At 40.0% G+C, this 22,214-nt stretch overlaps 1 protein-coding gene across 1 annotated transcript in view; it reads left to right on the top strand.

Moving 5' to 3' along the window:
- Nucleotides 1-22,214, top strand: part of LOC139758847 (BMP-binding endothelial regulator protein-like) — a 138,032-nt gene that overhangs the window by 34,496 nt on the left and 81,322 nt on the right. The window contains exon 6 of the mRNA XM_071680705.1: nucleotides 12,367-12,614. Within this exon, the coding sequence (XP_071536806.1) occupies nucleotides 12,367-12,614 (248 nt within the window). The remainder of the gene's footprint in view (nucleotides 1-12,366; nucleotides 12,615-22,214) is intronic.

Raw genomic sequence — 22,214 nt, 5'->3', positions numbered from 1 at the left:
CTTTTCACTCCGTCTTTCCACCTCCAATTTGGTCTCCCTCTTCTCCTCGTTCCCTCCACCTCCGACACATATATCCTCTTGGTCAATCTTTCCTCACTCATTCTCTCCATGTGCCCAAACCATTTCAAAACACCCTCTTCTGCTCTCTCAACCACGCTCTTTTTATTTCCACACATCTCTCTTACCCTTACGTTACTTACTCGATCAAACCACCTCACACCACACATTGTCCTCAAACATCTCATTTCCAGCACATCCATCCTCCTGCGCACAACTCTATCCATAGCCCACGCCTCGCAACCATACAACATTGTTGGAACCACTATTCCTTCAAACATACCCATTTTTGCTTTCCGGGATAATGTTCTCGACTTCCACACATTTTTCAAGGCTCCCAAAATTTTCGCCCCCTCCCCCACCCTATGATCCACTTCCGCTTCCATGGTTCCATCCGCTGACAGATCCACTCCCAGATATCTAAAACACTTCACTTCCTCCAGTTTTTCTCCATTCAAACTCACCTCCCAATTGACTTGACCCTCAACCCTACTGTACCTAATAACCTTGCTCTTATTCACATTTACTCTTAACTTTCTTCTTCCACACACTTTGCCAAACTCCGTCACCAGCTTCTGCAGTTTCTCACACGAATCAGCCACCAGCGCTGTATCATCAGCGAACAACAACAGACTCACTTCCCAAGCTCTCTCATCCCCAACAGACTTCATACTTGCCCCTCTTTCCAAGACTCTTGCATTTACCTCCCTAACAACCCCATCCATAAACAAATTAAACAACCATGGAGACATCACACACCCCTGCCGCAAACCTACATTCACTGAGAACCAATCACTTTCCTCTCTTCCTACACGTACACATGCCTTACATCCTCGATAAAAACTTTTCACTGCTTCTAACAACTTGCCTCCCACACCATATATTCTTAATACCTTCCACAGAGCATCTCTATCAACTCTATCATATGCCTTCTCCAGATCCATAAATGCTACATACAAATCCATTTGCTTTTCTAAGTATTTCTCACATACATTCTTCAAAGCAAACACCTGATCCACACATCCTCTACCACTTCTGAAACCACACTGCTCTTCCCCAATTTGATGCTCTGTACATGCCTTCACCCTCTCAATCAATACCCTCCCATATAATTTACCAGGAATACTCAACAAACTTATACCTCTGTAATTTGAGCACTCACTCTTATCCCCTTTGCCTTTGTACAATGGCACTATGCACGCATTCCGCCAATCCTCAGGCACCTCACCATGAGTCATACATACATTAAATAACCTTACCAACCAGTCAACAATACAGTCACCCCCTTTTTTAATAAATTCCACTGCAATACCATCCAAACCTGCTGCCTTGCCGGCTTTCATCTTCCGCAAAGCTTTTACTACCTCTTCTCTGTTTACCAAATCATTTTCCCTAACCCTCTCACTTTGCACACCACCTCGACCCAAACACCCTATATCTGCCACTCTGTCATCAGACACATTCAACAAACCTTCAAAATACTCATTCCATCTCCTTCTCACATCACCACTACTTGTTATCACCTCCCCATTTACGCCCTTCACTGAAGTTCCCATTTGCTCCCTTGTCTTACGCACCCTATTTACCTCCTTCCAGAACATCTTTTTATTCTCCCTAAAATTTACTGATAGTCTCTCACCCCAACTCTCATTTGCCCTTTTTTTCACCTCTTGCACCTTTCTCTTGACCTCCTGTCTCTTTCTTTTATACTTCTCCCACTCAATTGCATTTTTTCCCTGCAAAAATCGTCCAAATGCCTCTCTCTTCTCTTTCACTAATACTCTTACTTCTTCATCCCACCACTCACTACCCTTTCTAAACAGCCCACATCCCACTCTTCTCATGCCACAAGCATCTTTTGCGCAATCCATCACTGATTCCCTAAATACATCCCATTCCTCCCCCACTCCCCTTACTTCCATTGTTCTCACCTTTTTCCATTCTGTACACAGTCTCTCCTGATACTTCTTCACACAGGTCTCCTTCCCAAGCTCACTTACTCTCACCACCTTCTTCACCCCAACATTCACTCTTCTTTTCTGAAAACCCATACTAATCTTCACCTTAGCCTCCACAAGATAATGATCAGACATCCCTCCAGTTGCACCTCTCAGCACACTGACATCCAAAAGTCTCTCTTTCGCACGCCTGTCAATTAACACGTAATCCAATAACGCTCTCTGGCCATCTCTCCTACTTACATAAGTATACTTATGTATATCTCGCTTTTTAAACCAGGTATTCCCAATCATCAGTCCTTTTTCAGCACATAAATCTACAAGCTCTTCACCATTTCCATTTACAACACTGAACACCCCATGCATACCAATTATTCCCTCAACTGCCACATTACTCACCTTTGCATTCAAATCACCCATCACTATATATATATATATATATATATATATATATATATATATATATATATATATATATATATATATATATATATATATATATATATATATATATATATATATATATATATATATATATATTATCCCTGGGGATAGGGGAGCAAGAATACTTCCCACGTATTCCCTGCGTGTCGTAGAAGGCGACTAAAAGGGGAGGGAGCGGGGGGCTGGAAATCCTCCCCTCTCATTTTTTTTTTAATTTTCCAAAAGAAGGAACAGAGAATTGGGCCAGGTGAGGGTAGTCCCTCAAAGGCTCAGTCCTCTGTTCTTAACGCTACCTCGCTAATGCGGGAAATGGCGAATAGTTTGAAAGAAAGAAAGAAATATATATATATATATATATATATATATATATATATATATATATATATATATATGTATATATATAAATATATATATATATATATATATATATATATATATATATATATATATATATATATATATATATACATATATGTATATATATATATATATATATATATATATATATATATATATATATATATATATATATATATATATATATATATATATATATATATATATATATATATATATATATATATATACATATATGTGTGTATATACATATATATGTATATATATAAATATATATATATATACATATATATATATATATATATATATATATATATATATATATATATATATATATATATATATATATATATATATTTTTTTTTTTTTTTTTTTTTTATACTTTGTCGCTGTCTCCCGCGTTTGCGAGGTAGCGCAAGGAAACAGACGAAAGAAATGGCCCAACCCCCATACACACGTACATACACACGTCCACACACGCAAATATACATACCTACACAGCTTTCCATGGTTTACCCCAGACGCTTCACATGCCTTGATTCAATCCACTGACAGCACGTCAACCCCTGTATACCACATCGCTCCAATTCACTCTATTCCTTGCCCTCCTTTCACCCTCCTGCATGTTCAGGCCCCGATCACACAAAATCTTTTTCACTCCATCTTTCCACCTCCAATTTGGTCTCCCTCTTCTCCTCGTTCCCTCCACCTCCGACACATATATCCTCTTGGTCAATCTTTCCTCACTCATTCTCTCCATGTGCCCAAACCATTTCAAAACACCCTCTTCTGCTCTCTCAACCACGCTCTTTTTATTTCCACACATCTCTCTTACCCTTACGTTACTTACTCGATCAAACCACCTCACACCACACATTGTCCTCAAACATCTCATTTCCAGCACATCCATCCTCCTGCGCACAACTCTATCCATAGCCCACGCCTCGCAACCATACAACCTTGTTGGAACCACTATTCCTTCAAACATACCCATTTTTGCTTTCCGAGATAATGTTCTCGACTTCCACACATTTTTCAAGGCTCCCAAAATTTTCGCCCCCTCCCCCACCCTATGATCCACTTCCGCTTCCATGGTTCCATCCGCTGACAGGTCCACTCCCAGATATCTAAAACACTTCACTTCCTCCAGTTTTTCTCCATTCAAACTCACCTCCCAATTGACTTGACCCTCAACCCTACTGTACCTAATAACCTTGCTCTTATTCACATTTACTCTTAACTTTCTTCTTCCACACACTTTACCAAACTCAGTCACCAGCTTCTGCAGTTTCTCACATGAATCAGCCACCAGCGCTGTATCATCAGCGAACAACAACTGACTCACTTCCCAAGCTCTCTCATCCCCAACAGACTTCATACTTGCCCCTCTTTCCAGGACTCTTGCATTTACCTCCCTAACAACCCCATCCATAAACAAATTAAACAACCATGGAGACATCACACACCCCTGCCGCAAACCTACATTCACTGAGAACCAATCACTTTCCTCTCTTCCTACACGTACACATGCCTTACATCCTCGATAAAAACTTTTCACTGCTTCTAACAACTTGCCTCCCACACCATATATTCTTAATACCTTCCACAGAGCATCTCTATCAACTCTATCATATGCCTTCTCCAGATCCATAAATGCTACATACAAATCCATTTGCTTTTCTAAGTATTTCTCACATACATTCTTCAAAGCAAACACCTGATCCACACATCCTCTACCACTTCTGAAACCGCACTGCTCTTCCCCAATCTGATGCTCTGTACATGCCTTCACCCTCTCAATCAATACCCTCCCATATAATTTACCAGGAATACTCAACAAACTTATACCTCTGTAATTTGAGCACTCACTCTTATCCCCTTTGCCTTTGTACAATGGCACTATGCACGCATTCCGCCAATCCTCAGGCACCTCACCATGAGTCATACATACATTAAATAACCTTACCAACCAGTCAACAATACAGTCACCCCCTTTTTTAATAAATTCCACTGCAATACCATCCAAACCTGCTGCCTTGCCGGCTTTCATCTTCCGCAAAGCTTTTACTACCTCTTCTCTGTTTACCAAATCATTTTCCCCAACCCTCTCACTTTGCACACCACCTCGACCAAAACACCCTATATCTGCCACTCTGTCATCAGACACATTCAACAAACCTTCAAAATACTCATTCCATCTCCTTCTCACATCACCACTACTTGTTATCACCTCCCCATTTACGCCCTTCACTGAAGTTCCCATTTGCTCCCTTGTCTTACGCACCCTATTTACCTCCTTCCAGAACATCTTTTTATTCTCCCTAAAATTTACTGATAGTCTCTCACCCCAACTCTCATTTGCCCTTTTTTTCACCTCTTGCACCTTTCTCTTGACCTCCCGTCTCTTTCTTTTATACTTCTCCCACTCAATTGCATTTTTTCCCTGCAAAAATCGTCCAAATGCCTCTCTCTTCTCTTTCACTAATACTCTTACTTCTTCATCCCACCACTCACTACCCTTTCTAAACAGCCCACCTCCCACTCTTCTCATGCCACAAGCATCTTTTGCGCAATCCATCACTGATTCCCTAAATACATCCCATTCCTCCCCCACTCCCCTTACTTCCATTGTTCTCACCTTTTTCCATTCTGTACACAGTCTCTCCTGGTACTTCCCCACACAGGTCTCCTTCCCAAGCTCACTTACTCTCACCACCTTCTTCACCCCAACATTCACTCCTCTTTTCTGAAAACCCATACTAATCTTCACCTTAGCCTCCACAAGATAATGATCAGACATCCCTCCAGTTGCACCTCTCAGCACATTAACATCCAAAAGTCTCTCTTTCGCACGCCTGTCAATTAACACGTAATCCAATAACGCTCTCTGGCCATCTCTCCTACTTACATAAGTATACTTATGTATATCTCGCTTTTTAAACCAGGTATTCCCAATCATCAGTCCTTTTTCAGCACATAAATCTACAAGCTCTTCACCATTTCCATAGCCAGAGGTTGAACTATTATGTGACATTCATTTTTTTCATTCATTTCAAGCTAAAAAATATATATATATATATATATATATATATATATGGTAATGTTGTAATAGTAATGTTATAATGGTAATGTTGTAATGGTAATGTTGTAATGATAATGTTGTAATGGTAATGTTGTAATGGTAGTGTTATAATGGTAATATTGTAATGGTAATGTTGTAATGGTAAATTATATGGGAGGGTATTGATTGAGAGGGTGAAGGCATGTACAGAGCATCAGATTGGGGAAGAGCAGTGTGGTTTCAGAAGTGGTATAGGATGTGTGGATCAGGTGTTTGCTTTGAAGAATGTATGTGAGAAATACTTAGAAAAGCAAATGGATTTGTATGTAGCATTTATGGATCTGGAGAAGGCATACGATAGAGTTGATAAAGATGCTCTGTGGAAGGTATTAAGAATATATGGTGTGGGAGGCAAGTTGTTAGAAGCAGTGAAAAGTTTTTATCGAGAATGTAGGGCATGTGTACGTGTAGGAAGAGAGGAAAGTGATTGGTTCTCAGTGAATGTAGGTTTGCGGCAGGGGTGTGTGATGTCTCCATGGTTGTTTAATTTGTTTATGGATGGGGTTGTTAGTGAGGTGAATGCAAGAGTTTTGGAAAGAGCGGCAAGTATGAAGTCTGTTGGGGATGAGAGAGCTTGGGAAGTGAGTCAGTTGTTGTTCGCTGATGATACAGCGCTGGTGGCTGATTCATGTGAGAAACTGCAGAAGCTGGTGACGGAGTTTGGTAAAGTGTGTGAAAGAAGAAAGTTAAGAGTAAATGTGAATAAGAGCAAGGTTATTAGGTACAGTAGGGTTGAGGGTCAAGTCAATTGGGAGGTGATTTGAATGGAGAAAAACTGGAGGAAGTGAAGTGTTTTAGATATCTGGGAGTGGATCTGGCAGCGGATGGAACCATGGAAGCGGAAGTGGATCATAGGGTGGGGGAGGGGGCGAAAATTCTGGGAGCCTTGAAGAATGTGTGGAAGTCGAGAACATTATCTCGGAAAGCAAAAATGGGTATGTTTGAAGGAATAGTGGTTCCAACAATGTTGTATGGTTGCGAGGCGTGGGCTATGGATAGAGTGGTGCGCAGGGGATGGATGTGCTGGAAATGAGATGTTTGAGGACAATGTGTGGTGTGAGGTGGTTTGATCGAGTAAGTAACGTAAGGGTAAGAGAGATGTGTGGAAATAAAAAGAGCGTGGTTGAGAGAGCAGAAGAGGGTGTTTTGAAATGGTTTGGGCACATGGAGAGAATGAGTGAGGAAAGATTGACCAAGAGAATATATGTGTCGGAGTTGGAGGGAACGAGGAGAAGAGGGAGACCAAATTGGAGGTGGAAAGATGGAGTGAAAAAGATTTTGTGTGATCGGGGCCTGAACATGCAGGAGGGTGAAAGGAGGGCAAGGAATAGAGTGAATTGGAGCGATGTGGTATACCGGGGTTGACGTGCTGTCAGTGGATTGAATCAGGGCATGTGAAGCGTCTGGAGTAAACCATGGAAAGCTGTGTAGGTATGTATATTTGCGTGTGTGGACGTATGTATATACATGTGTGTGGGGGTGGGTTGGGCCATTTCTTTCGTCTGTTTCCTTGCGCTACCTCGCAAACGCGGGAGACAGCGACAAAGCAAAAAAAAAAAAAAAAAAATATATATATATATATATATATATATATATATATATATATATATATATATATATATATATATATATATATATATACACATATATATATATATATATATATATATATATATATATATATATATATATATATATATATATATATATATATATATATATATATATATATATATATATATATATATATATATATATATATATGTTTGAGGACAATATGTGGTGTGAGGTGGTTTGATCGAGTAAGTAATGTAAGGGTAAGAGAGATGTGTGGAAATGAAAAGAGTGTGGTTGAGAGAGGAGAAGAGGGTGTATTGAAATGGTTTGATCACATGGAGAAAATGAGTGAGGAAAGATTGACAAAGAGGATATACGTGTCAGAGGTAGAGGGAACGAGAAGAAGTGGAAGACAATGTTGTAATGGTACTGTTGTAATGGTAATGTTGTAATGGTAGTGTTATAATGGTAATATTGTAATGGTAATGTTGTAAAGGTAATATTGTAATGGTAATGTTGTAATGGTAATGTTGTAATAGTAATGTTATAATGGTAATGTTGTAATGGTACTGTTGTAATGGTAATGATGTAATGGTAATGTTGTAATGGTAGTGTTATAATGGTAATATTGTAATGGTAATGTTGTAATGGTAATGTTGTAATGGTAATGTTGTAATAGTAATGTTATAATGGTAATGTTGTAATGGTAATGTTGTAATGGTAATGTTGTAATGGTAATGTTGTAATGGTAGTGTTATAATGGTAATATTGTAATGGTAATATTGTAATGGTAATGTTGTAATAGTAATGTTATAATGGTAATGTTGTAATGGTACTGTTGTAATGGTAATGTTGTAATGGTAATGTTGTAATGGTAGTGTTATAATGGTAATATTGTAATGGTAATGTTGTAATGGTAATGTTGTAATGGTAATGTTGTAATAGTAATGTTATAATGGTAATGTTGTAATGGTAATGTTGTAATGGTGATGTTGTAATGGTAATGCTGTAATGGTAATGTTGTAATGGTAATGTTGTAATGGTAATGCTGTAATAGTAATGTTGTAATGGTAATGTTGTAATGGTAATGCTGTAATAGTAATGTTGTAATGGTAATGTTGTAATGGTAATATTGTAATGGTAATGTTGCAATGGTAATGTTGTAATGGTAATGCTGTAATAGTAATGTTGTAATGGTAATGTTGTAATGGTAATGTTGTAATGGTAATGATGTAATGGTAATATTGTAATGGTACTGTTGCAATGGTAATGCTGTAATAGTAATGTTGTAATGGTAATGTTTTAATAGTAATGTTGCAATGGTGATGTTGTAATAGTAATGTTATAATGGTAATGTTGTACTGGTAATGTTGTAATGGTAATATTGTAATGGTACTGTTGCAATGGTAATGCTGTAATAGTAATGTTGTAATGGTAATGTTTTAATAGTAATGTTGCAATGGTGATGTTGTAATAGTAATGTTATAATGGTAATGTTGTACTGGTAATGTTGTAATGGTAATATTGTAATGGTACTGTTGCAATGGTAGTGCTGTAATAGTAATGTTGTAATGGCACTGTTGTAATGATACTGTTATAATATTGATGTTGTAATGATATTGTTGTAATGGTAATGTTGTAATGATACCGTTGTGATGGTAATGTTGTAATAGCACTGTTGTAATGGTAATGTTGTAATGGTACTGTTGTAATGGTAATGTTCTAATGGTGCTCTTATAATGGTACTGTTGTGATGGTAATATTGTAATGGTAATGCTGTAATAGTAATCTTGTAATGGTAATATTGTAATGGTGATGCTGTAATGGTAATGTTGTAATGGTAATGTTGTAATGGTAATGTTGTAATGATGCTGTTGTAATGGTAATTTTGCTATGGTACTGTTGTATTGGTAATGTTATAATGGTACTGTTGTAATGGTAATGTTGTAATGTTACTGTTGTAATGGTGATATTGTAATGGTGCTGTTGTAATGGCACTGTTGTAATGGTAATATTGTAATGGTACTGATGTAATGGTACTGTTGTAATGGCACTGTTGTAATGACAATGTTGTACTAGTAATGCAGTTTTAACATTGAAATGGTAATGTTGTATTGGTAATGTTGTAATGGTAGTGTTATAATGGTAATATTGTAATGGTACTGTTGTAATGGTAATGTTGTAATGGTACTGCTGTAATGGTACTGTTGTAATGGTAATATTGTAATTGTAATGCTGTAATGGTAATGTTGTAATGGTACTGTTGTAATGGTAATATTGTAATTGTAATGCTGTAATGGTAATGTTGTAATGGTAATGCTGTAATGGTAATATCGTAATGGTAATGTTGTAATGGTACTGTTCTAATGGTAATGCTGTAATGGTAATGTTTTAATGGAAATGTTGTAATGGTAATGCTGTAATGGAAATGTTGTAATGGTAAATGTTGCAATGGTAATTTTGCAATGGTGCTGTTGTTGTGGATACAGGACACGATGTGTTCTTGCCTATATGTGGATAAAGAGCAAGATGCGTTCTTGCCTATATGTGGATAAAGAGCAAGATGTGTTCTTGCTTATATGTGGATAAAGAACAAAATGTGTTCTTGCCTGTATGTGGATAAAGAGCAAGATGTGTTCTTGTCTATATGTGGAAAAATAACAAGATGTGTTCTTGTCTATATGTGGATAAAGAACAAGACGTGTTCTTGTCTGTATGTGGATAAAGAACAAGATGTGTTCTCGTCTATATGTGGATAAAGAGCAAGATGTGTTCTTGTCTATATTTGGATAAAAAGCAAGATGTTTTCTGGTCTATATGTGGATAAAGAACAATACGTGTTGTTGTATAATTGTGGATAGAGAACAAGATGTGTTCTTGCCTATATGTGGATAAAGAAAAAGATGTGTTCTTGTATATATGTTGATAAAGAACAAGTTGTGTTCTTGCCTGTATGCGGATAAAGAACAGGATGTGTTCTTGCCTATGTGTTGATAAAGAACAAGATGTGTTCTTTTCTATATGTGGATAAAGAGCAAGATGCGTTCTTACCAATATGAGGATTAAAAAAACGAGATCTGTTGTTGCCTATATGTGGATAAAGAGGAAGATGCGTTCTTGCCTACATGTGGATAAAGATCAAGATGTGTTCTTGCCTATATATGCATAAAGAACAAGATGTATTCTTGCCTGTATGTGGATAAAGAGCAAGATGTGTTCCTGTATATTTATGGATAAAGAACAAGATGTGTTTTTGCTTATATGCAGATAGAGAACACAATGTGTTCTTGTCTATATAAGGACAAAGAGCAAGACGTATTCTTGTCTATACGTGGTTATATAAAGAACAGGAGGTGTTCTTGCCTAAATGTGGATAAAGAACAAGATGTGTTCTTGTATATTTGTGGATAAAGAACAAGATGTATTCTTGTCTATATGTGGATAGAAAGCAAAATGCGCTCTTGCCTATATGTTGATAAAGGACAAGATGTGTTCTTGCCTATATGCGGGTAAAGAGCAAGATGTGTTCTTGTCTATATGTGGATAAAGAACAAGATGTGTTCTTGTCTATATGTGGAAAAATAACAAGATGTGTTCTTGCCTATATGTGGATAAAGAGCAAGATGTGTTCTTGCCTATATGTGGATAAAGAACAAGATGTGTTCTTGCCTGTATGTGGATAAAGAGCAAGATATGTTCTTGTCTATATGTGGAAAAATAACAAGATGTGTTCTTGCCTATATGTGGATAAAGAACAAGACGTGTTCTTGTCTATATGTGGATAAAGAACAAGATGTGTTCTCGTCTATATGTGGATAAAGAACAAGATGTGTTCTTGTCTATATGTGGATAAAGAGCAAGAAGCGTTCTTGCCTATATGTGGATAAAGAGCAAGATGTGTTCTTGCCTATATGTGGATAAAGAACAAGATGTGTTCTTGCCTGTATGTGGATAAAGAGCAAGATGTGTTCTTGTCTATATGTGGAAAAATAACAAGATGTGTTCTTGCCTATATGTGGATAAAGAACAATACGTGTTGCTGTATATTTGTGGATAAGGAACAAGATGTGTTCTTGCCTATATGTGGATAAAGAACAAGATGTGTTCTTGTCTATATGTAGATAAAGAACAAGTTGTGTTCTTGCCTAAATGTGGATAAAGAACAAGATGTGTTCTTGTATATTTGTGGGTAAGGAACAAAATGTGTTTTTGCCTATATGTGGATAAAGAACACGATGTGTTCTTGCCTATATGTGGATGAAGAACAAGATGTGTTCATGTCAATGTGTGGATATATAACGTTACCATTACAACAGCACCATTACAACATTACCATTACAACATTACCATTACAACAATCCATTACAACATTACCATTACAACATTACCATTACAACAGTACCATTATAACGTTACCATTACAACATTACCATTACAACATTACCATTACAACTACCATTATAACGTTACCATTACAACATTACCATTACAACATTACCAGTACAACGGTACCATTACAACAATACTGTCATAACAGTACCATTACAACATTACCATTACAACATTACCATCATAACATTACCATTACAACATTACCAGTACAACAGTACCATTACAACATTACCATTACAACATTACCCTTATAACATTACCATTACAACATTACCAGTACAACAGTACCATTACAACATTACCATTACATTACCATCATAACATTACCATTACAACATTACCAGTACAACAGTACCATTACAACATTACCATTACAACATTACCATTATAACATTACCATTATCAAGCGACATCAATGTGTATCTCAGATTACTTCCTGTACGTAGCTGAACTGGTATGACATGATGTGTGACCTGGCAGGTCAGGAGTGCTTCTCTGCTGGTGACCCCCACATACGAACACTGGACGGCATGTATTATAACTTCTACGGCAAGTGTAACTACACCATGGTCCAGAGGGGGATGACTGGCTTCACTTCTCCCTTCATCGCCGCTCACTTCAAGACGTGTGGCCCGCCCTTCCGTGATGCCATGTCCTGTAATGGTGAAATTACCATCAAACACAACGACCATATCGCCCTTGTCATCACCGAGGACGCTACTGTACAGGTGAGGTATGCCTTCCAACACCCTACCTGGTTACCACTGGTACATTTCAGGTACTTACCACTGATACTTTCCAGGTACTTACCACTGGTACTGTCCAAGTAGTTACCACTAATACTGTCCAGATACTTACCACTGGTACTGTTCAGGTACTTATCACTGGTACAGTTCAGGTACTTACCACTTGTACTGTCCAAGTAGCTACCACTGGTGCTGTCCAGGTACTTACCACTGGTATAGTCCAGGTACTCACCAATGGGACTCTTCAGCTAGTTACAACTGGTACTGTCTAGGTACTTACCACTAGTACTGCCCAGGTACTTACCACTGGTACTATCCGGGTACTTACCATGGACTCTCCAAGTACTTACCACTTGTACTATCCATGTACTTACTACTGGTACTGTCCAGGTACTTACCATTGGTACTATCCAGGTACTTACCATTGGTACTGTCCAGCTAATTACCACTGATACCGTCCAAGTAGTTACCACTGACACTTTCCATTTAGTTACCACTGGTACTGTCCAGGTAATTACCACTGGTACAGTCCAGGTAGTTACCACTGATACTTCCAGGTAGTTACCACTGCGGCAATACAGGTAGTTACCACAGGTACTGTCCAGGTAGTTATCACTGGTACTGTCCAGGTAGTCACCAATGATATTCTCTAGGTAGATACCAATGGCACTATCCAGGTAGTTACCACTGGCACTGTCCAAGTGGTTACCACTGGTACTGTAAGGAAAGTTACCTCTAGTACATTCCAGGAAGTTACTACTAGTACTACCCAGGTGCTCACCACTGGTACAGTCCAAAAATCTACCACTGATACTGACCAGGCAGTTACCACTAGTATTGTCAAAATAGTTACCACTGGTAATGTCCACGTAGTCACCACTGGTACTGTCTAGGAAGTTACCAATGGTACTCTCCAGGTAGTTACCACTATTACTGTCAGGTAGTTACCTCTGGCACTTTCCTGGTAGATACCACTGGAACTGTCCAGGTATTTATCACTGGTACTGTCCAGTAAGTTATCAATGGTACAATCCACGTAGCTACCACTGGTAATTTCCAAATAGTTACCAAGGGTAATGTCCAGGAAGTTAAAACTGGTACTGCCCAGATAGTTACCACAGGTACTTTCCAGGTAGCTACCATTGGTACAGGGCAGGAAGTTACCATTGGTACAGCCCAGGTACCTGCCACTGGTATTGTCCAGGTAGTTTCCATTGGTACTGTTCATGTAGTTACCACTGTTAGTGTCCAGGTAGATACCTTTGGTACTGTCCAGTTACTTACCACTGTTACTGTGTTCATAGTTACCACAAGTACATTCCACTTAGATACCACCGGCACTGTCCAGGTAGTTACCACTGGTACTGTCCAGGTTACGATCACTGGCATTGTTCAGATGGTTACCTCTGCTACTATGCATGTAGTTACTATTGGTATTGTCCAAGTAGTTACCACTGGTTATGTCAAAGTAGTTACCATTGGTACTGTCAAGAAAGTCACCACTGGCACTGTCCAGGAACTTGCCACTGGTACTATCCAGGTACTTACCACTGATACTGTCCAGGATGTTCGTACTGATACATTCCAGATACTTACCACTAATACAGTTAAGGTAGTTACCACTGGTACAGTCCAAGTAGTTACCACTGCTATCATCAAGGTAATTACGACTAGTACTGTCCAGGAAGTTACCACTGGTACTGTACACGAAGTTACCAGTGGTAATAACCATGTTGTTGCCACAGGCACTTCCCATGTAGTTACCATTGGTGCTGTCCGGGAAGATACCACTGGTACTGTCCAGATAGTTACAACTGGTAATGTCCAGGAAGTTATCACTGGCACACTCCAGGTAGTTATCACTGGTATTCTCAAAGTAGTTACGACTGTCCAGGAAGCTATCACTGGTACTGTCCAGGTAGTTACGAATGGGACTCTTCAGGAAGTTAGAACATGCACACTCCAGGTAGTTAGCACTGGTACTATCCAGGTAGTTATCACTAGTACAGTCCAGATAGTTACCACTTGTACTGTCCAGGTAGTTACCACTAGTATTGTCCTGGTAGTTACCACTAGTACTGTTCAGGTAGTTATCACTGGAACTCTCCAGGAAGTTACCAGTGGTACACTGCAGGTAATTACCACAGGTACTGTTCAGGTGGTTACCACTGGTACAGTCCAGATAGTAGTCACTGGTACTCTTAAGGTAGACACAACTGGTGCTGTCTAGAAAGTTACTAAGGTTACACCTGGTGTTATCCATGTAGTTACCACCGGTACTGTCCAGGTAGTTTCCACTGGTACTCTCCAGGTAGCTACCAATGTTCATATCCAAATAGTTTTTATTGAAACATTCCAGGTAGTTGCCACTGGTACTCTCAAGGTAGTTACCACATGTACTGTCCAGAAACTTACCACTGATACTGTCCATGTTAATACCACTGGTACTGTTCAGGTAGTTACCAATGATACTGTCCAGATAGTTACCATTTGTGCTACCCAAGTAGTTGCCACTGGCACTTTCCAGGTAGTTACCACTGGTACAGTCCAAGTAGATGTCACTAGCACTCTCAAGGTAGTTACCACTACTACTATCCATGAAATTACCACTACTACTGTCCAGGAAATTACCACTATCAGTGTCCGGAGAGCTATCATTAGTACTGTTATAGTAGTTACCATGAACGTTATATCAAACGTAGTTACCATACGTAGTCTAGGAATTTACGACGGTTCGGTCCAGGTAGTTATCACTGGTAGTGTACAGGAAGTTACTGGTAGAGACCAGGTAGTTACTATTGGTACTTTCCAGGTAGTTACCACTGGTACTGTCCAGTTTGTTAATACTGGTGCTGTCTATGTAGTCATCACTAATACTACCCAGGTAGTTACTAATGGTACTGTTCAGGTAGTTACCCATGGTACTGGTTAGGTAGTTACTACTGGTACTGTCCATTTAGCTACCATTGGTAATAAGCAAGTAATTACCACTTGTTCTGTCTAGGTAGTTACCACTGGTATTGGTCAGAAAGTTACCAAAGATACAGTTCATATAGTTAACACTGGTATGTTCATATACATACCACTGGTATTGTCCAAGAAGTTATCACTGGGACGCTCCATGTAGTTACCACTGGTACTGTCCAGTGGTACAGTCAAGATAGTTACCACTGTTACCGTCTAGATAGTTTCCATTGATACTGTCCAGAAAGTTACCACAGGTACTGCCCATATAGTTACCATTGATACAGTCCAGGTAGTTACCACTGGTGATGTCCACGTAGTTTCCACTGGTGCTGTCCAGGGAGTTACCACTGGTACTGTCCACGTAGTTACTACTGGTACTGTCCAGGAAGTTACCAGTGTCAATGTCCAGGAAGTTACCACTGATACAGTCCAGGTAGATACCACTGTCACACTCCAGGTTGTTACCATTGGTAGAGTCCAGGTAGTTGTCACTCTTACTCGCAAGTTAGTTAACACAGGTACAGTGCAGAAAGTTACCACTGATGATGTCCAGTTAGTTAACACAGGTACAGTGCAGAAAGTTACCACTGATGATGTCCAGTTAGTTAACACAGGTACAGTGCAGAAAGTTACCACTGATGATGTCCAGTTAGTTAACACAGGTACAGTGCAGAAAGTTACCACTGATGATGTCCAGTTAGTTAACACAGGTACAGTGCAGAAAGTTACCACTGATGATGTCCAGTTAGTTAACACAGGTACAGTGCAGAAAGTTACCACTGATGATGTCCAGTTAGTTAACACAGGTACAGTGCAGAAAGTTACCACTGATGATGTCCAGTTAGTTAACACAGGTACAGTGCAGAAAGTTACCACTGATGATGTCCAGTTAGTTAACACAGGTACAGTGCAGAAAGTTACCACTGATGATGTCCAGTTAGTTAACACAGGTACAGTGCAGAAAGTTACCACTGATGATGTCCAGTTAGTTAACACAGGTACAGTGCAGAAAGTTACCACTGATGATGTCCAGTTAGTTAACACAGGTACAGTGCAGAAAGTTACCACTGATGATGTCCAGTTAGTTAACACAGGTACAGTGCAGAAAGTTACCACTGATGATGTCCAGTTAGTTAACACAGGTACAGTGCAGAAAGTTACCACTGATGATGTCCAGTTAGTTAACACAGGTACAGTGCAGAAAGTTACCACTGATGATGTCCAGTTAGTTAACACAGGTACAGTGCAGAAAGTTACCACTGATGATGTCCAGTTAGTTAACACAGGTACAGTGCAGAAAGTTACCACTGATGATGTCCAGTTAGTTAACACAGGTACCGTGCAGAAAGTTACCACTGATGATGTCCAGTTAGTTAACACAGGTACTGTGCAGAAAGTTACCACTGATGATGTCCAGTTAGTTAACACAGGTACAGTGCAGAAAGTTACCACTGATGATGTCCAGTTAGTTAACACAGGTACAGTGCAGAAAGTTACCACTGATGATGTCCAGTTAGTTAACACAGGCACTGTACAGAAAGTTACCACTGATGATGTCCAGTTAGTTAACACAGATACAGTGCAGAAAGTTACCACTGATGATGTCCAGTTAGTTAACACAGGTACAGTGCAGAAAGTTACCACTGATGATGTCCAGTTAGTTAACACAGGTACTGTACAGAAAGTTACCACTGATGATGTCCAGTTAGTTAACACAGGTACTGTACAGAAAGTTACCACTGATGATGTCCAGTTAGTTAACACAGGTACTGTACAGAAAGTTACCACTGATGATGTCCAGTTAGTTAACACAGGTACTGTACAGAAAGTTACCACTGATGATGTCCAGTTAGTTAACACAGGTACTGTACAGAAAGTTACCACTGATGATGTCCAGTTAGTTAACACTGGTGCTGTCCATGTAGTTATCACTGGAAAAATCAAGGTAGTTGGCACTGACATTCTCAAGGTACTCACCACTGTTACTGTCCAGGAAGTTACCAATGGTACGGTCCATGTAGTTACCATTGGTATTGTCGAGAAAATTACCACTAGAACAGTCCAGGTAGTTACCATTGCTACTGCCCATGTAGTTACCACTGTTACAGTTAAGATTGTTAACAGTAGCTTCCTTTGGTACTGTCCATAAAGCTACCATTGGTACTGCCCATTTGTGATGTCCAGGTAGTTACCACTATTTCAGTTCAGGAAGGTACCACTGGTACTGTCCAGATGATTAATAATTGTACTGTCTTGGAAGTTACCACTGGTACAGTCCAGGTACTTACCACTGGTACTGTTCAGGTAGTAACCACTGGTAAAATCCAAGTAGTTGGTACTGATATTCTCAAAGTAGACACTACTGTTACTGTCCACGGAGTTACCACTGATACTCTCCAGGTAGTTACCACTGGTACTGTCCAGGAAGTTACCACTGATACGCTCCATGTAGTTACCGCTGGTACTGTTCAGTGGTACAGTCAAGGTAGTTACCACTGTTACCGTCTAAATAGTTTCCATTGATGCTGTCCAGAAAGTTACCACAGGCACTGCCCATATAGTTACCATTGATACATTCCAGGTAGTTACCACTGGTGCTGTCCAGGTAGTTACCGCTGTTACTGTCCAGAATGGTACCACTGGTACAGTCCAGGTAATAAATACTGGTACTGTGTAAGTAGTTACCACTGGTATTGTCTATGTAGTTAGCACTGATACAGTCCAGGTAGATACCGCTGGCACAGTCCAGACAGGTTTCATTGGTATTCTGAAGGTAGTTACCACTTTTACTGTCCAGCAAGTTACCACTGATACTGTCCAGGTAAATAACACAGGTACTGTCCAGTAAGTTACCACTAGTGCACTGCACGTAGTTACTATTAGTTCTTTCCTGGTAGTTACTATTAGTACAGTCCAGATAGTTGCCACTGGTACCTTCCAGGTAATTTCTATCGGTACTTTCCAGAAAGTTACCACTTGTACTGCTCAGGTTGTTACTATTGGTACAGTCAAGGTAGGTACCACTGGTAATGTCAAGGTAGTTAACACTGGTACTGTCCAGATAATTGCCACTGGTGCTGACCCAGTTGTTACCACTGGCACTGTCCAAGTAGTTACCATTGGTACTATCCAGATAGTTACCAATGTTACTGTCGAAAAAGTTACCAATGGAACAGTCCAGGTAGTTACCCTTGCTACTGTCTAGGTAGTTACCACTGTTTCAATCAAGAAAATTACCACTGGTAAAATTCAAGTAGATTCTATTAGTACTGTCCAAAAATTAAGCACTGCTACTGCCCAGATTGTTACCATTGATGTTGCCCGGGTAGTTACCACTGGTACTGTCCAGGTATTAATACTTGTACTGTCTAGGAAGCTACGACTGGTATAGTCCAGGTACTTGCAACCGGTACTGTCCTGGTAGATACCTCTGGAACTATCCACGTAGTTACCACTGGTACAGTTCAGGAAGTTTCCACTGGTTCAGTTCAGATAGTTACCACTAGAACTGTTCATGTAGTTTCCGCTGGTACTGTCTAAGTGCTTACCACTGGTTCTGTCCAGATAGTTACCACCGGTACTATCTAGGAAGTTACAACTAATACAATTCAGGTAATTACCACTCATACTTTTCCGGCAGTTAGCACTCATACTGTCCAGGCAGTTACCACTGCACTGTCCAGGCAGTTACCACTGGTACTGTCCAGGCAGTTACCACTGGTACAGTCCAGGTAGTTGCCACCGACACCCTCAAGGTAGTCACCACTGTTACTGTCCAGGTAGATACCTCTGGAACTGTCCACTTACTTACCACTGGTACAGTCCAGGAAGTATCCAGTAGTACCATTCAATTAGTTACCACTAGAACTGTCCATGTAGTTATCACTGTTACTGTCCAAGTACTTACCACTGGATCTGTACAGGTAGTTACCCCTGGAATTATCAAGGAAGTTACAACTGATACAGTTCAGGCACTTAACACTTACACTCTCCAGGAAGATACCACTAGTACTGTCCAGGAAGTTATCACTGGTACACTCCATGTAGTTACCACTGATACTGTACAGGTAGTTACTACTGGTACAGTCAAGGTAGTTACCACTGGTACTGTCTAGGTAGATTCCATTGATACCACAGGTATTTCCCATATAGTTACCATTGATACAGTCCAGGTAGTTACCACTGGTGCTGTCCAGGTAGATACCACTGTTACTGCCTAGAAAGGTGCCACTGGTAAAGCCAGGTAATAAAGACTGTCTGGGTAGTTTCCACTGGTACTGTCCATGTAGTTGACACTGGGCATTGTTCACGTAGATACCACTGGTACAGTCCAGGTAGTTGTCAATGGTACTATCAAGGTAGTTACCACTTATACTATCCAGGAAGTTACCTCTGATACTGTCCAGGTAGATACCACTGGTACTGTCCACGAAGTTACCAATGGTAAGATCCACGTAGTTGCCACTGGTTCTTTCCTTGTAGTTTCCACTGGTTACTAGTGGTATTGTCCAAGATGGTACCACTAGTACAGTCCAGGTAATTATTACTGGCTCTGTCTAGTTAATTACCACTGGTACATTCCAGGTAGTTACCGCTGGTACTCTTCCAGTAGATACCTCTGGTGCTGCCCAGGTAACTACCACTGGCACAGTTCAGGTAATTACCACTAGAACAGTTCAGGTAGTTACCACTAGTACTGTCCAGGTAGTTAACAATGGCGTTCTCCAGATACTTACTACTGGTTCTGTCCATGTGGTTACTACTGGTACTATCCAGGAAGTTATAACTGTTACAGTTCAGGTAGTTACCACTGGTACTGTCCACGTAGATACCTCTGGCACCGTCCAGGTAGTTACCACTGGTACTGCCATTGTAGTTAACACTAGTACTGTGTAGGTACTTACCACTGTTTCTCTCCAGGTAGCTATGACTAGCACTATCCAGGAAGTTACAACTGATAGAGTTCAGGTAGTTACTACTTGTACTCTCCAGGTAGTTATCATTGATACTGTCCAGGTCGTTACCACTGGTACAGTCAAGGTAGTTGTCACTGGTACTCTCAAGGTAGTTATCACTTCACTGTCCAGGAGGTTACCAGTGATACTGTCCAGGTAGATACAACCAGTATTGTCCAGGAAGTTGCCACTGGTACGCTTCACGTAGTTTCCTCTGGCTCTGTACGAGTGGTTACCACTGGTACAGTCCAGGTAGTTACCACTAGTATCGTCCACGTAGTTACCTCTGACTCTGTCCTAGTGGCTACCACTGGTACAGTCCAGGTAGTTACCACTGGTACCGTCCATGTATTTTATATTGGCGCTTCCCAGAAAGGTACCACTGGTACTGCCCCTTTAGATACCTTTGGTATAGTCCAGGTAGTTACCACTGGTAATTTCAAGGTAGTTACCACTATTTCTGCCTAGGTAGTTACCACTATTCCTGTCCAGGAAGGTACCACTGGTATAGTCCAGGTAATTATTACTGGTACTGTTTAGGTAGTTGCTACTAGTATAATCCAGGTATTGCCACTTGTACTTTCCAGGTAGATACCTTGATACTGTCCATGAGTTACCACTAGCACAGTCAATGTAGTTACTAGTGGTACTGTCCAGTAAGTTACCAGTGGTACAGACCGTGTAGTTATTACTGGTACTCTCCAGGTAGTTATTACTGCTACTTTCCAGGAAGTTATCACTCGTACAGTCCAGGTATTTACCACTTTTGATGTCCAGGTAGTTACAACTGGTATTATCCAGATAGTTACCCCAAGTACTGTCCAGGAAGTTACGACTAGTACTTTAGAGGTAATTACAACTATTACTGTCGATCAAGTTACCTCTAATGAAGTCCATGTAGTTACTATTGTTACAGTCCAGGTACTTGCCACTGGTACTGTCCAGGTAGTTCCAAATAGTACTGTCTAGGTAGTTACCACTGGTACAGTTCAGGAACTTACGACTTGTACTGTACAAGTTGTTATGACTGGTACTGTCCATCAAATCACCATTGGTACAGTCCATGTAGTTAACAATGGTACCGTCCAAGTAGTTACCACTGATACTGTCCAAGAAGTTACCACCGGCCCTGTCCAGGTAGGTAGTTACCAGAAAGCTACTACTGAGACTATCCAGCTAATTAATGCTGTTACAGTCCATGTAGTTATTATTGGTATTATCAAGGTAGTTACCATTGTTACTGTCAAGGAAATAACCACTGGTTAGTACTATCCAGGTAGTTTTCACTGATACTGTCCAAGAAATTCCCACTCGTTCAGTCCAGGTAGTGACAACTGGTACCTCAAGGCGGTTACCACTGGTACTGTTCACGAAGTTACAACCGTTACAGTCCAGAAAGTTCGCACTGGTACTGTCCATCAAGTTTCCAGTGATACATTTTAGGTAGTTACCACTGGTACTGTCAAGATAGTTACCACTTGTAACATCGAGGTAGTTACCACGGGTACAGTCAAGGTATCTACCACCGGTACTGTCCAGGTAGTTATCACTGTTAGTGTCCAGAAAGTTATTGGTCGAATCCAGATAGTTACTACTGACACTGTTCACGTAGTTACCACTGGTACTGTCCAAGAAGCTACTATTGGTACAGTCTATGCAC

This window comes from Panulirus ornatus, chromosome 31 (genome assembly GCF_036320965.1).
Source record: "Panulirus ornatus isolate Po-2019 chromosome 31, ASM3632096v1, whole genome shotgun sequence".
Lineage (NCBI taxonomy): Eukaryota > Metazoa > Arthropoda > Malacostraca > Decapoda > Palinuridae > Panulirus > Panulirus ornatus.
Note: the sequence above shows the minus strand (reverse complement) of the source record. Positions and strands in the feature narration are given on the sequence as shown.